The 14024-nt window shown below is 39.2% G+C and overlaps 1 protein-coding gene across 3 annotated transcripts in view; it reads left to right on the plus strand.

Annotated features, from left to right (window-relative positions):
- The window catches only part of ADAMTS9 (ADAM metallopeptidase with thrombospondin type 1 motif, 9), a 163607-nt gene that overhangs the window by 41567 nt on the left and 108016 nt on the right, over positions 1-14024 (plus strand). For all 3 annotated transcript variants that reach the window (XM_010851525.1, XM_010851526.1, XM_010851527.1), the window contains one exon: positions 5748-5893. In XM_010851525.1, the coding sequence (XP_010849827.1) occupies positions 5748-5893 (146 nt within the window). The remainder of the gene's footprint in view (positions 1-5747; positions 5894-14024) is intronic.

A 14024-nucleotide genomic window follows, 5' to 3' on the forward strand; every position in this document is an offset into this window, starting at 1 on the left:
GCAGTGGAAAAAGGCTGTTATTAAGTTGGTGGAATATCTTAAAATCAAGAAAATACAGAAAGACTTACTGTGTTCACTACTTGGATACTAGGCTTTTCCCAGCCAGTATTGATCGCTTAATGGAGCTGTGATGTCACCTGGGTTATTTGCAAATCCAAATTCTGAGTTAGTTCTAATAGTTCCTATTTATTTGTTAGTAACCAAACAAAATCTGCTTCTTGTATAGCCTAATGATAACAACGTCCCAACAACTACAAGTAGTATTAATGTAACATTTTGCACCTGGTGTCTATCTTTTAAGAAAAAAAAGGGTAGTATGTTAAGGATTTACTTATCAAAAGTTTTAGATATGAACCTGACTTTTAAATTCATAAAGAAAATGGTATTCTGTCACTTACCTGTGATGCAATCCCTGTACTATATCTGCGTCTCATGTCATCCTTACTTAAGTTTTTTCCTTTCTCCTCACCTCTCTCATCATCCACTTTACTCACTTTTATTATTTTGTCCTCATCTGATTTTCTGTTTTTCCACTTAGTAGCTCCCAGTGTTTTCATGGAAACATGCAGTCCTCAGAGATGAGGAACTTACCTATCCCATCCCTGATTTTATAGATAGGGAACACAAAGGAGAAGTGACTTCAGTTCAGTTCAGTTCAGTTGCTCAGTCGTATTCAACTCTTTGGGACCCCATGGACTGCAGCATGCCAGGTTTCCCTGTCCATCACCAATATTCAGGACTGGTTTCCTTCAGGACTGACAGGTTTGATCTCCTTGCAGTCCAAGGGACTCTCAAGAGTCTGACTTTCCCAAGGTCATTCAGCCTCACTCAGGGTGGAGTCCTCACACACCCTCCTCCCTCCCCTTGTTTCTTCTTTGCTTTCTGTGCCTGAAGGGGCCGCAGGCTCCGCAGCTGCAGGCTGTGGCCATAACTCAAGCTCACTGAGCTCTTGAAGTTTCTGTGGTCAAGCAGGAGAACTAGTAGCTTATCCACTCATTTCTTAGAGTGATTTCAATTTTTTAAATGTTACTAGAGTGGTTTTATAAAGTTGCAATGAAGATGATTTTGTATTGACCTAGCTTGGTTACTCTGTCAGCTCTGGTCTCACTTCTCTACAGCTAGGACCTCAGCATTTGAGAATACAGCTTTCTCCAAGAGCAGCCTAACAAAACTGTGTAAGGACATAAGCATAACAGCTTTTGCACTGCCACTGTCACTCGCTTAGAAAGAAATATATCTATTTGGTCAGAGTGAACTTTCACTTTTTGCAAAACATCTAACTCAGTGTGTTGTTGATGGCCAAAGAATCTTAGGTTTGAGCGGAAATATGGTTCCCAGGCTTCCACGTTAGCCATCAGAATTCGCTCATTCTTCCTCAGTGAAGATGTAGCTTCAGAGTCCTTCTATACGTAGTCACCCATACAGCTGCTGTCAGTTGATGGGAAGTGACAGTAGACATGGTTGACAACTTAGTTAGCTGATGTGAGTTGGAACCAGCCAACTATTCATTTAAATTGAGTCTGTTTGAGCTCAAAGATATCACTGGTATTGTGTCATGGTTCTTAGTCAATCTGATATATCCACCTGTTATGTCTAAATCTGATATGTGTTACTGATGGAAAAACCTTAACAAAGAAGAACTGTCAATCATATGATGACATGAATTGTATTTAGTAAAATAGTCATGTACAGGCTACCAAGCTCCATGTAGTACTTGAGAAGATGTCTGTTGTGTCTTTTTCTAATCTTCTGTTTTTGTAACAGTAGCAGAAGATAAAAGATTATAGTATAATCTCATACCTGATAAATGGGGGGTTTGGGGAGATCTTTCAAAAAAACATTTACCTTGTAAGCGTTTGTTCAGCAAAAGCAAGAGATTTCAAGGCATTCCAAAGGGCAGACTCTGAACACTTTCAGAAAAGCAGCTATGCAGAGAACATGATGGGTACATTTTTAGTTTGTTTTAGTAAAGTGGCTAAGTCTAGTAGCTTATATTAAAGACATGGCTGTTTGTGTGTTTATTTCCCAGAAGAGCGTTTATGCATTTTACAAATAAGATGGTGAATATGTTTGCACAAATGTTCTGTGTTTCTCCATTCTGTTTTGTTTTCATCAAATTGGCAGTAAAACCTTATCCTTTTCTCTAGCAAATTCTAACTCCCTTTGCTGCTAGGTTAAATTTTTTTCCTTTCTCTTCTCTCTGCCCTGCTCCCTCAGCAGTAATCTGTCTTGGACTGCTGACACAATGTTATTTTGATGAATGGCTCTCTCATGTCCCTTTATTTTTTCCATTTTCTTAAGTCCATTAACATTTTCATTTTAACCCTATTTGTAAATCTGAGGTTTGAAACTCTTGTATTTTAAGCTTCTTTGGAACAAAATTGACCTCCAAGTCCTTCTTCCAGTCTCTTCAGAAAAACATTTATGTAAAATATCATTTAAATGATTCTGGGTGCTTTTAGGGAAGGCCGATTATATTTTGGCTCCAGCTCCACCAGTTGCTTAATGCTTTATTATGATGTAATTATTTTTCTAGTATATAATTATTGTTTGTTTAGTTTCCTGGTAAAATAGATTAACTTGATACATATTTGCCAAACAGTCCCCATTTCCAGCCTCTTTCACCGCAGGTTCTTCCCTCTTCCTCTGAGGTTCTCCCTTCCCTTTGAACCCCCATCAATGGTCCTATCAGTAAGAAATATTTAAGTTGCAGATGAGTTTTATTTAGGTTTTCTTTTAAGAAGGGACTCTATAAGGACATTTTAATCCATTGTTAACTAACCTATGCCCTTATTCTGCTCTGGTTTATGGTAATACTTAATGAGAATTATGGTCACTTTGAAGAATATTGTTCTTGTGTGGAGGTAGAGTCTATAGAATAGAGAGGCCAACAGACTAAAGACTGAAGTGTTGTGAGGAAAAAAATATATTTCCAGACAACTTCTCATTATGAGAGTCCATGACTAGCCATAGGAATGTTCTCTTTAGTTTGTAGAATTTATAAAATGTGTATTTGATATCAAGATTTGATGGCTGAGTTTGGGCATTGGCTGTAACCTCAATTGTATATTAATAAGAATTTTGTTCAGGTCAGATTGAATTATAGTAGTGTAAGAAAATTGGCTTTTTTTCTGACACACACACACACACAAACTAGTCAGATGTAAGCAGGTCATGGAGCTGCCATGGTAGGTGTACAAAATAAGAGACACAGGCTCCTAATTGCTTTCTGTTCCACTATCATATTCAAATGGCCACCATCCTCAAGGTCACAAAATAGCTGCTATAGCTCCAGCCATTGACTCTGAGTCCCAGGCAGAATGAAACCAAAGGGCAAGGTGCCAAGAGGCAAAAGGACCTTCCCAGGAATCTTATCCAATGAATTCTGCTAACATTTCTTTGACCATTTCTACCTATACAAGAATCCAGGGAAATATAGATTGTTAAGAAGGATGAAGAACAGAATGATATTGCGTAGACACCTCAGTGTCAACCTCACCTCACCATCTCATTAATCTTACTTTTAAATCTCAGCCTATTTAAGATATCAAAAATTGTTCCCATTTGCTAACAGTAGAAGGACAGCATGTATCACAGTTAACAGTGTGCACTCTGGAGCCAGATTGTCTATGTTTCAGTATTAGCTCAGCTCCTTAACAGATGTTTGACATCAACCCCCCTGTGCCTCCATTTTCTTTTCTATAAAAATGGGGTAACAGCAATACCTATTTCATAGTATGCTATGAGGATTAAGTAAGTTAATACATACATAATACCTAGAAGAGTGCCTGGCAACTATTAAGTGCTATTAAGTGTAAATATTTGCTTTTATTACTACAAACCTTTTTCAAGTTGGATCTCCTATGTCCACAGCTGTATATTAGTTGCTTTCCATACACTATCTCATGTTAAACGCAAAGAAACTTTGGCAGGTAGGTTCTCATTTTTCAGCTATGGAATTAGAGTTCAGTGACTCATCTGAGGTCACAATTAATTTGTAGAATGGCCACCCCACGCCACCAGACCATTTGCCTGCTAAGCTATGTCCCCTTAAGATCTGCTCTGTCCAATAGGGCAGCCACTAGCCACATATGATTAGCGAGCATTTGAAATGTCATTCTGAACTGAAATGTGCTAAAATGAAAATATATACCATGTGTTAAAGACCTAGCATGAAAAAAAGTGTGGGAAGAAAACCTTAGTTATAATGTTATGTTGATTATATGGAAAAATAATAATGTCTTAGATATTTTGAGCTAAGTAAAAGATATTAAAGTTAATTTCAGTGTTCTTTTTACTTGTTTTAATATGGCTGCTAGAATTTCTTAAATTACATGTGTGGCACAAGTATGTTATTAGATAGTGGTGCTGTACACCAGGCTGCCTCTCTCATTGATTTTTTTAAATTTTTAATTGAAGGATATTTGCTTTACAGTATTTCATTGGTTTCTACCAAACATCAACATGAATCAGCCATAGGTTTGCCCATGTCCCCTCCCACTTGTCTCACTGATTTTTATGTACATAGATTCCAAAAAATGTTCAAGATTGCTATAAAGACAACTGTAAAATAATTTTGGGGAGTGATGTGGTCACTTCTGCCTCTGCCCACATTTCTCGGGTACAGGGTTGTCCAGGAGTCTTTGGATGCCAAACCTTTTAAGCCTCAGCCAAACAGCCCAGAGGGAGGGGTGTGGCCCCAGTTACTCAGAGGATAATTATAAGGAAGAAGGCATAAGGGAAAAGTAGAGAAAGCCTAACTGCACTCTTTTAAATAATTGTTCGCCAGGCTTTTGCTGGGACTGGCCGCCGACTGGGGCTTCACCAGTCTCTTATCTGTCCCTTTCTCCGTGCACTCCCCGACCGCCTGACTCTGCTTCTAACCTGAGTCCTCCCTGCAGATAAATCACAGTGGCCACCACCAGCTCCGCTTCAGAGATCTGAGCAAGCGGCGGGGCGTCACTCTCCTGCTGCCCCCCTTCCTTTGTGCGTTGCTCAGTGACCTCAGCTTCTTGTCAGGGCCTCACACCCCAACAATGGCAGAGGGTTGAAATGGGCTTCTCCACTCCCTTGTCCTGCTGGGGAGTTTTATTTTGTTTTACTTTAAAGCATCAGGGCCTTCTTCCTGCTCCAGGCTGAAGAATCTGAAACCATTAGCAACCCAAAAGTAATAAAGCTTAGGGCTCCTTGTAATGTGTCCATTTTTGCTTTAGTCTCATCTTCTGCTAGAGTGAGTTTATAGTAATTTAGTTTATAGTAATCTAGCTTTTTTTCCCCCTTCTCCCATTTAATTAAAATTGGGTTTTCAAATCCATGAGGAACCGTAAAGCATTATATTTTACCAGACTCACAACATCTCTAGGCCTTGTTAATGGAGATGCACTATACAAATCCAATAATTCGTTTCAACCCTGTCTACAACCAGTAGACAGCCCATTTCCACGCCTCATTTTTCCAAGTAGACTAATTGAGTGCTTTGAGGCTGGCCGTTGGACTTTCCCTGACAGCCTGGAGCCAGCCACTCATTGGCCAGTTTTATTCAAGCCAGCTGTAAATGAAGACACAGCCTAAAATCACGAAGAGGTTAAAGTCCCTACCATTTCCATTACTCACAGAGATAATTAAATTGCAGCATTTCAAACCAGCAAGTGGAAAACAATGATAGTACGGTATATTTAAAAGGACAGCGGGTCCTGCAATACCTCAAGCACCGAGCTCTCCCTCACTGTTCCCCTTATTAAATACAGCACTGCAAGTTTGGATTTTGTGTTCCCAAAGAAATGGAGGTCCCTGTGACTGATGGATCCTGGGGAAGTTGGAGTCACTTTGGAACCTGCTCAAGAACATGTGGAGGGGGCATCAAAACAGCCATTCGCGAGTGCAACAGACCAGAGTAAGTCTCAGAGCTCATCGCTCTTACTACTGGGGCAGCAGGGGTGGAAAATTCCTAGAGGAAGTCATTTAAATTGAGGCAAGTGAAGAGCTCTTTCCAGATTATAAAATGAGTGGACTTCTAGGACTGCCCAGACCAATGGTATCTATGCTCTATCCCTCTGTATTATTTTTCTCCTGTGACCCTTTATTTTAAAAGCTTTATCTGTTAAATGGTAGATGCTTTGTGTTGCTTTGACATTCAGGAATGTCTCACTACCCCCCCCCAACCCCCCACCATGGGCTGGGGTAGTCTGCTAATAAACAAGTAGATGTTCATTAGGAAACAAAGAAATTGGACATTTCCACCCAGATTGTAGATAAATGTTAATTTTCTACTTAGCAACTGAAATGCTAAAAGGGCACGCAGACCCCCAAGGTGGCGTTAGTGAACCCCAAGGGACCTGGAAGCCTAAGTCAGGATTTACTTTTGAATCAAACTATTTTTACCCTGACTCCTGAGGTCCCATCCTACAACGGCTTTTCATGGTGATTCTCAGTGAATGACCATAGTGGTCTCTACCAGCCAAACCTTGTTGAAACTTAACATGTTCAAATAAAGTCCACAGGCTTTTCCCCCAGCATCTCATTATGATAGATGTGTGTTTGGGGAGAGGCTATTTATAAGCGGATTTTAAAAGTTGCTATCTTCATTATAAGGAGTGATATCAAATTTTGTCTGGTTCTAAGATGTATAAAGTTTAAAGAAACAGAAAATAATACATGCTTTTATTACCATCAAAGCTATATAGCCCAAGAGGTCTTCCCAGATTAGTTTTTAGATATGCAGACTCACAACCATCTTTAAGAACCAGCTGCTTCGGGATTATGCAAAATGGTTTGCCTCAGCAGTACTCTTTAATTTTTAACAGCCTATATAGGGATAACAGACTGGATAGGAGAGAAAAGCAAGCAGGTTGAGGAGCAAAGTGGGCTAGTGCAGTAGACTAGGTTTTACTGCAGAGTCTACCCCTGAAGTCCTGAAATAGTAATAGCTACTCAGACCAGCTGATTCTCCCTGAGTAGGAAAAGGGCCTCCTGTTGACAAAGGTGCCATTTTTTAATAATGAAAATCTGAATTGTGTACACAAAAAAGAATATAGCTTTAGCCTGTCATTGTAAGCCCTATTCACGTAAACACTCTGTATAGTCCAAATCACAGATGGCAATCAATTTATTTTAATTTATCTTTGTTCATAGTCCAAGATTATTTCATATCCACATAATATAAATGTTTAAGGACAAGTCTATAAGTTATAGACTCTGATCTGTAAAACTAACCCTGTAGCTATGTATATAAACTAATATACATTAGATTTTCCCATAAAGTCTATGTTTAGTATTAGTTTTTAAAATAATAATGGAGAGAATGGACATATATATATATATATATATATATGTATGGCTGAGTCCCTCTGCTGTTCACCTGAAACTCTCACGATACTGTTAATCAGTGATACCTCAATACAAAATAAAAAGTTTAAAAAAATACAATGTAAATATAGTAGGTGTTTTCAAAAAATTCAGATACAAAAGTGTATGGTATAAAAACTTACTGTCATTCCTACTCCCCTACTCCCCACAAGAAATAACCACTAAAAAATAATTTGAAAGATTATCGATCTAATATGTATTACATGAAATAAGTATCACATAACATAAAATATGGGTCATCCTATATATATTGTTCCACAACTTGCTTGTTAAAATCGATTGGTTACGTAATTGTAGCTGCTTATATTGTTGAAGTTTTAAAACAGAACATTTTAAGCTAGCAGCAAATATGATGAATGTTTTTAAAATTTAAAACATTTGGCTACATTGAACCAAATTGTTTCTATCATGTTGTTGTTGCTCTTGTTATTTAGACACTGAGTCATTTGTGACTCCTTTGTGACCCCATGGACTGTAGCCCACCAGGCTCCTCTGTCCATGAGGATTTTCCAGGGAAGAATACTGCAGTGGGTTGCCATTACCTTCTCCAGGGGATCTTCCTGACCCAGGAATTGAACCTGCACCTCCTGCTTTGGCAGGCGGATCCTTTACCACTGAGCCACCAGAGAAGCCCTGTTATTATCATAATAAGCTATTATTATCATGGGAGTGTGGATATTGCAAATAGTAGGTACTTTTAACATTTTGACTCAAGAATATTCCATTCAAAAGAAGTGGGTTTTTTGTTTTTGTGTGTATGTGTTTTGTTTTTATAGTGTTAGAGCAATTCAAAAAGTAGTATGGGAAGAGATAAATCACATTGTAACTGGAATGGGCCAGGCAAAGAAAAGCACCCAGTGTTAAAGATCTCAGCAGGAAAAGATCTTGAGCTTCAAAGCGAAGCAGAGATCCTCACCTTCAGAAGTTAGGAACTGATCATTAAAGACTTCAATTAGATGTTCTTGTCCTGGATGTTTGCTATGGGAAGTTTTAAAATAATACAACCCACCTAGTTGAGTGTCAGCACTGACATCATTTCATTAAACTCCTCCAAGTTATGTGTACTTTGGGATGTCCCTGTGAACTACTAAGGAAGGAGTCTGCCTCTCGTAACTGAGATTACGATGGCGCTGGGGAAGTCAGCTAGACAAGAAAGAGGGACACTGAAAAGAGAAAAACAGGTCCAAAGCAGTTTAAAAGCTTGTTCAGAGAAATTAGCAGAGCAGATGGTTTGTTATGTAGAATGTGCCAGTGATTGCTGTCCTGATTCTCAAGAAGTTTGAAAGAACGGAACTCTTGGCCCCCACGTTGGCTGGCAAAATGCTCTTCTCAGTTTCAGAAGCCCTTAGAATATAATGAGGAGCTCCATTTTTAGAATCTGTGGTAGGCCTCTATCAAGAACACTGGATTGTTCTTTTATTTTCACTATATTCATGGGATTCAATAATATATTTAGTATCTGGATACTTTAAGCTATGTATTTTTTTTTTCTTTAAATATATATAAGCTAAAAAAGGGAAGCAGCCTTGCCATGTGCATGGGATTATGATATACTAGAAGAGCAAACTTTAGAAAGCATATCCTTTCTAATTTCATATCCCCAAAATGTTTTTGGTCCCAGTTGGTACACCATCTTGACAATGGAGCCCTAATATTTTGTCTTTACATGCTTTACTTTTTTAGTCCCATTTTTGATTGATGTCCTACATATAAGATAAGTGTATGTTTTGGTCTGTAGGGTCCCCATTTACATTTGTTATCCTGAGAGAAGTTATTGATAGCTCTCCTTTCAATTCTCAAAATGTCCTGAATTAAACAATTACATGGTCACCTGATCTATAAGAAACATGTCATAGGATGAAATTTAAAATCAGAACCACCAAAAACAGAACTTGGGGTCCCAAAACAAGACAAAGCTTTAGATATAGATGATGCATTACCAGGCCATTGGGCCATATACTTATTTTGTGCTCTAAATTTGGCTCTGAGGTTCCTGGTGACTAGAACAAACTGGAATACAGAATTGTTATGGTCTATCAAACTAAAAAATCATGCAGATTTTTTTTTTTTAAGAAAGGCAAAGTATTTCCTTCTTATGCTTCTGTTTTGCTTTTAAGTTGATAGGTCAAATTAAAGAATAAGCTCATAGATTTGAGAAAAAGACAAGATTGTAAACTACATATTTCCCATTTAGGCTTTGACTCTAGCAACTGCTTATGAAATCTTCCATAAATAGAATAATAAACATATGTATATTTCACCTAAGAAAATCAGTCCCTCATTTGGCTGTGAAGTTTTTTTGAGGTATTTACAGATGGTCCCCAACCTATGTTGGTTAGACTTAAGATTTCTCTACAATGGTGCAAAAGCAATACATTAGGATTCCCAGGTGGCTCAGTGGTAAAGAATCCACCTGCTAATGCAGGAAACAGGAGACGAGAGTTCGATCCCCGAGTTGGGAAGATCCCCTGGAGAAGGAAGTGGCAACCCACTCCAATGTTCTTGCCTGGAAAATCCCATGACAGAGGAGCCTGGTGGGTCACAAAGAGTCAGACATGACTTAACAACTGAGCGGGAGCACATGCAGAAGAGAAAAAGTGCTTCAGATTTTGAATTTTGGTCTTTTGTCAGGCTACTGATTTGCAATATGATGCTCATATAATGCTGGGCAGCAACATCCACTGTACCTCCCAGTCATCCATGGGATCATAAGGGTAAATAACTAATATGCTTCTAACCATTCTGTACCTAGATAAACATTCTACTGTTTACTTTCAGTATAGCATTCAATACATTATGAGATAGTCAATACTTTATTATAAAGTAAGCTTAAGTGTATTAAATGCATTTTCAACTTTTAAGATATTTTCAAATTACAATGAGTTTAATCAGGACATAACCCCATACTAAGTCCAGAGAGATCTATCTTTTGAAATACTGAGAATTGACTACTGTGGGAAAGCCATTAACTAATGAATGTATAGAGATCCAATCCCATAGACTATTCCATTTGACAAAGTTGTTGATGATCGCTAGTATGGCTCCTTGGTCCATCCCATCTAACCCTTGAATAGCCTTTCAGCATTCCTCATAATTGGTCATTAGAGCCCTTCTTAAAACCTTCCAGATATAGAAAACACATTTACCTTCTCAGGCTGCCTGTTGTATCATTAGAAATTTCTTCCTAGTGCTAACCCTAATTTGTTGTAAGTAAACATAAATGTTGAGATTTTTGTTCAAACCCATTTGCAGACCAAAGTTTAACTTTCCTTATAGGTAGAATACACCTACAATGATCTTTGCGAAATTCTCCCAAAGCTTTGGCCATGCAGCGTTGTGAATTTTCTTTGTATATGTGATTCAACTTGCCTGTGCTGAATACAGTTACTTTCATAGTAATTAATCAGCAACTTCCTTAAGTTCTTTCTATCCCTATTTGAGAAACAATATTTTAAAAGGATTTTAGTAGTTGGAAAATGTGACTAATGCTATTTTTAAAGTTACATTTTGTATAATTTTCAGTATTTGCCTATGGGGGAATAAAACTCCCACTCAGCTAAATTATTAAATTAAAACACAGATTTTTCCATGAAATTCAGTTGTCTGAAGCCCTCCCCATTACAGAGTCCATGCAGATTCAGTAGAGATCCTATTGTCTAGGATATTTTTTTAAAAGCTATATATTTTAAAGGGCAAATTTACGTTTATTCATAAAATACCATTTGCCTTCACACAAAAAGCAAATAAAGTCATAGAATGAGTTTTGAAATGGGAAGAGACCTGTCTCAAGAGAGGCACTGTGGGAAAGAGGCCAGGTCATGGGCTTTGGGTCAGGAAGGCCTACCCTGGTCTCTCAGTCAGTGTGTCTCACTTAACTGGCATGGGAACTTGCCAGGTTAGTTAACATTTCTAAACCCAGTTCAAGCAAAGGTTCAGAAACAAGGATTGTCACTACCTGCTGCACAGGATGGCTGTGCACAGTCAGCGACATATCTTGGCAAGTGACATGGTGCCTTGTATGCTAGACCAGCTCAGTTCAGTTCAGTTCAGTCGCTCAGTCGTGTCCGACTCTTTGCGACCCCGTGAATCACAGCACGCCAGGCCTCCCTGTCCATCACCAACTCCCAGAGTTCACTCAGACTCACGTCCATCGAGTCAGTGATGCCATCCAGCCATCCAGCTCAGGGGTCAGCAAACGTTTTCTGTAAAAGGCCAGATAGTGAATATCTTAGATTTGGGGAGCATCGGCTGTCTGTCCCTCCTAAACAGCTTTGCTGATTTAGTGAGAAACATACGTTGATAATATATAACGTGTGGGTGTAGCTATATCCCAACAGAACTTTTATTTACAGATGTGGAAATTTGAATTTCATATTATTTTTATGTGATCCAAAATATTCTTTTTATTTATTTCTAAATTATTTTAGAGTGTTAAAAACTATTCTTAGCTCACTAACCATATAAAAACAGACAGTAGGCTGGATTTGGCCCATGGACTATAGTTACAGACACTTGGAATAACTTAACATTTACTATGTGGGTGGCCATGTTCAAGTGCTTCAAATCTGTTAACCGAAAAACCCTCACTCAGCCCCATGAAGTAGATATTAGCATCATCTCCCTTTTATGGGTAGGGAAACTAAGAGCGATTCAGTGATTTGCCTAAGATTGCACCATTGTTAAGAAACAGGGCTGGAGTTCAAACCTGTTTCCAGGGTCCGTATATAACCTTCAGCAATATTGCCTCACACACGGAGTGTTTTATATGTGTTCTTTACTTTTTTAAATGTCAGTTATAAAAAGAAATTTAAAAATGCTCTTTTGGTAGTGGTCAGAGCAAGCAAAGGTGGACAGTGTTACTATGTGAAACAGGAAGCCACCTGCAAATGTTAACTGTTTGCTACTCTTGTTCAATTTCAAGAGTCAGAAAACACTTTTTATATAAGAGAATTGGAAGAAAAATATCCACTGTAAAAGAAATTATTTTCAAAAGAGAAGAAATATGAGTTACTTTCAGGCAACAGGTAAATGACCTGATGGATCCCCTGTAGTTAGTTGAAACATTAAAAAAAAATTCCATGAAGTTTGTTTTAATTTGAGAAAAAAATTGAAGGGGATCTTCCTTATAAACAGAAAAACAGATTTTACAGCTATATGAGCCTGCTCTGTTATTCACGTGTCATCAGTGATATTTTATGCATGAGACTGGGTTGCTTCCGTGCTGAGAGAAGAACTTGGTATCCAGGAAACCAAGACTGCATCTCTACATGGTACCAAAAAAGAAAAAGACAGGACTCTGGGCTGTAGCTCCTGGGTAATGAAACAGAAAGAGCACAGAGGGAGAATCTGGGAAGCTTGAATTTCAGTCTGGTCTCTGCTCTTTTGTTAGCTGTGTTACCTTGGACAAAGAAAGTCCTTAACTTCTCTGAACCTTCCATCCCTTGCTATAAAAGTACCTCAGCCGGCTTTCCATTGCACAAGATATGCGTGAGTATGGGCTAGTCAAGCATACTGCTGCTGCTGCTGCTGCTGCTGCTGCTAAGTCGCTTCAGTCATGTCCGACTCTGTGCGACCCCATAGACAGCAGCCCACCAGGCTCCCCCGTCCCTGGGATTCTCCAGGCAGGAACACTGAAGTGGGTTGCCATTTCCTTCTCCAATGCGTGAAAGTGAAAGTGAAGTCGCTCAGTCCTGTCCGACTCTAGCTGCCCCATGGACTGCAGCCCACCAGGCTCCTCTGTCCATGGGATTTTCTGGGCAAAAGTACTGGAGTGGGGTGCCATTGCCTTCTCTGAGTCAAGCACACAGGCAGATGTAAATCACATGGGCTTAATGGGGAAACAGTCATACATAGATGTTGCTGGATTATGTGCTGTTTTGCATCCCTAGATAAAGCCTTCGTGAAAAATAACCATGAATACTTACCATACTCATTATTGAACTCTTCATTTATAACAAGCCTTTCAGGTGAACAGTATCATCTCTGTTTACTTGGGCAGAACGAAGCTCACAGAGCCCAGGTAGCTCACACAAAGTTGCCCAGCTTGTGACTACAAAGCCCACACTCTTACCTCCCTCTACACGGTGGAGAGAACATGTTTATGAGAGTATCATAGACAGGCAGCCCTTTCTGAGACTCAGGCACTCAGCAACACCAATGAGACCTGACTCACCCATACATCATAGCTCGGATGTAGTACTCAAAACAAACAAACTGCTGGATCAGATTGGGTTGGGTTGTGCTGAAATATGATGTCATAGTCGCTAACATTTTTAGGCATCTGCTGTGTGCACTCATTTTAGAGAAGAGGAAAGCTGAATCTGTGGGAGGCTAGAACATTGTCTCTAGTCACAGAGTGAGGCTAGGGCCAAGACCGGAAACCAGATCCAACTCTGGAGCCTTACCAGCTCTGCTGCTAAGTCACTTCAGTTGTGTCCGACTCTATGCGACCCCATAGACGGCAGCCCAGCTCTGCTAGACTGCCCTTGATTCTGTATTTTATGGTCATGGATATAGTTCCCATTTCCCAAGTCCTGGTTTAACAAAACAAAACAAAGGCAGGGGGCGGCGGGGAAACAACACTTCTTGTTGTCTGAATTACTCTGAAAGACTCACTCTAAAGACAAAAGGTAGAAATCTTTCAGTTTGAGAGGTGGCTT

This window comes from Bison bison, unplaced genomic scaffold (assembly GCF_000754665.1).
Source record: "Bison bison bison isolate TAMUID 2011002044 unplaced genomic scaffold, Bison_UMD1.0 scf7180017864304, whole genome shotgun sequence".
Classification (NCBI taxonomy): Eukaryota; Metazoa; Chordata; class Mammalia; order Artiodactyla; family Bovidae; genus Bison; species Bison bison.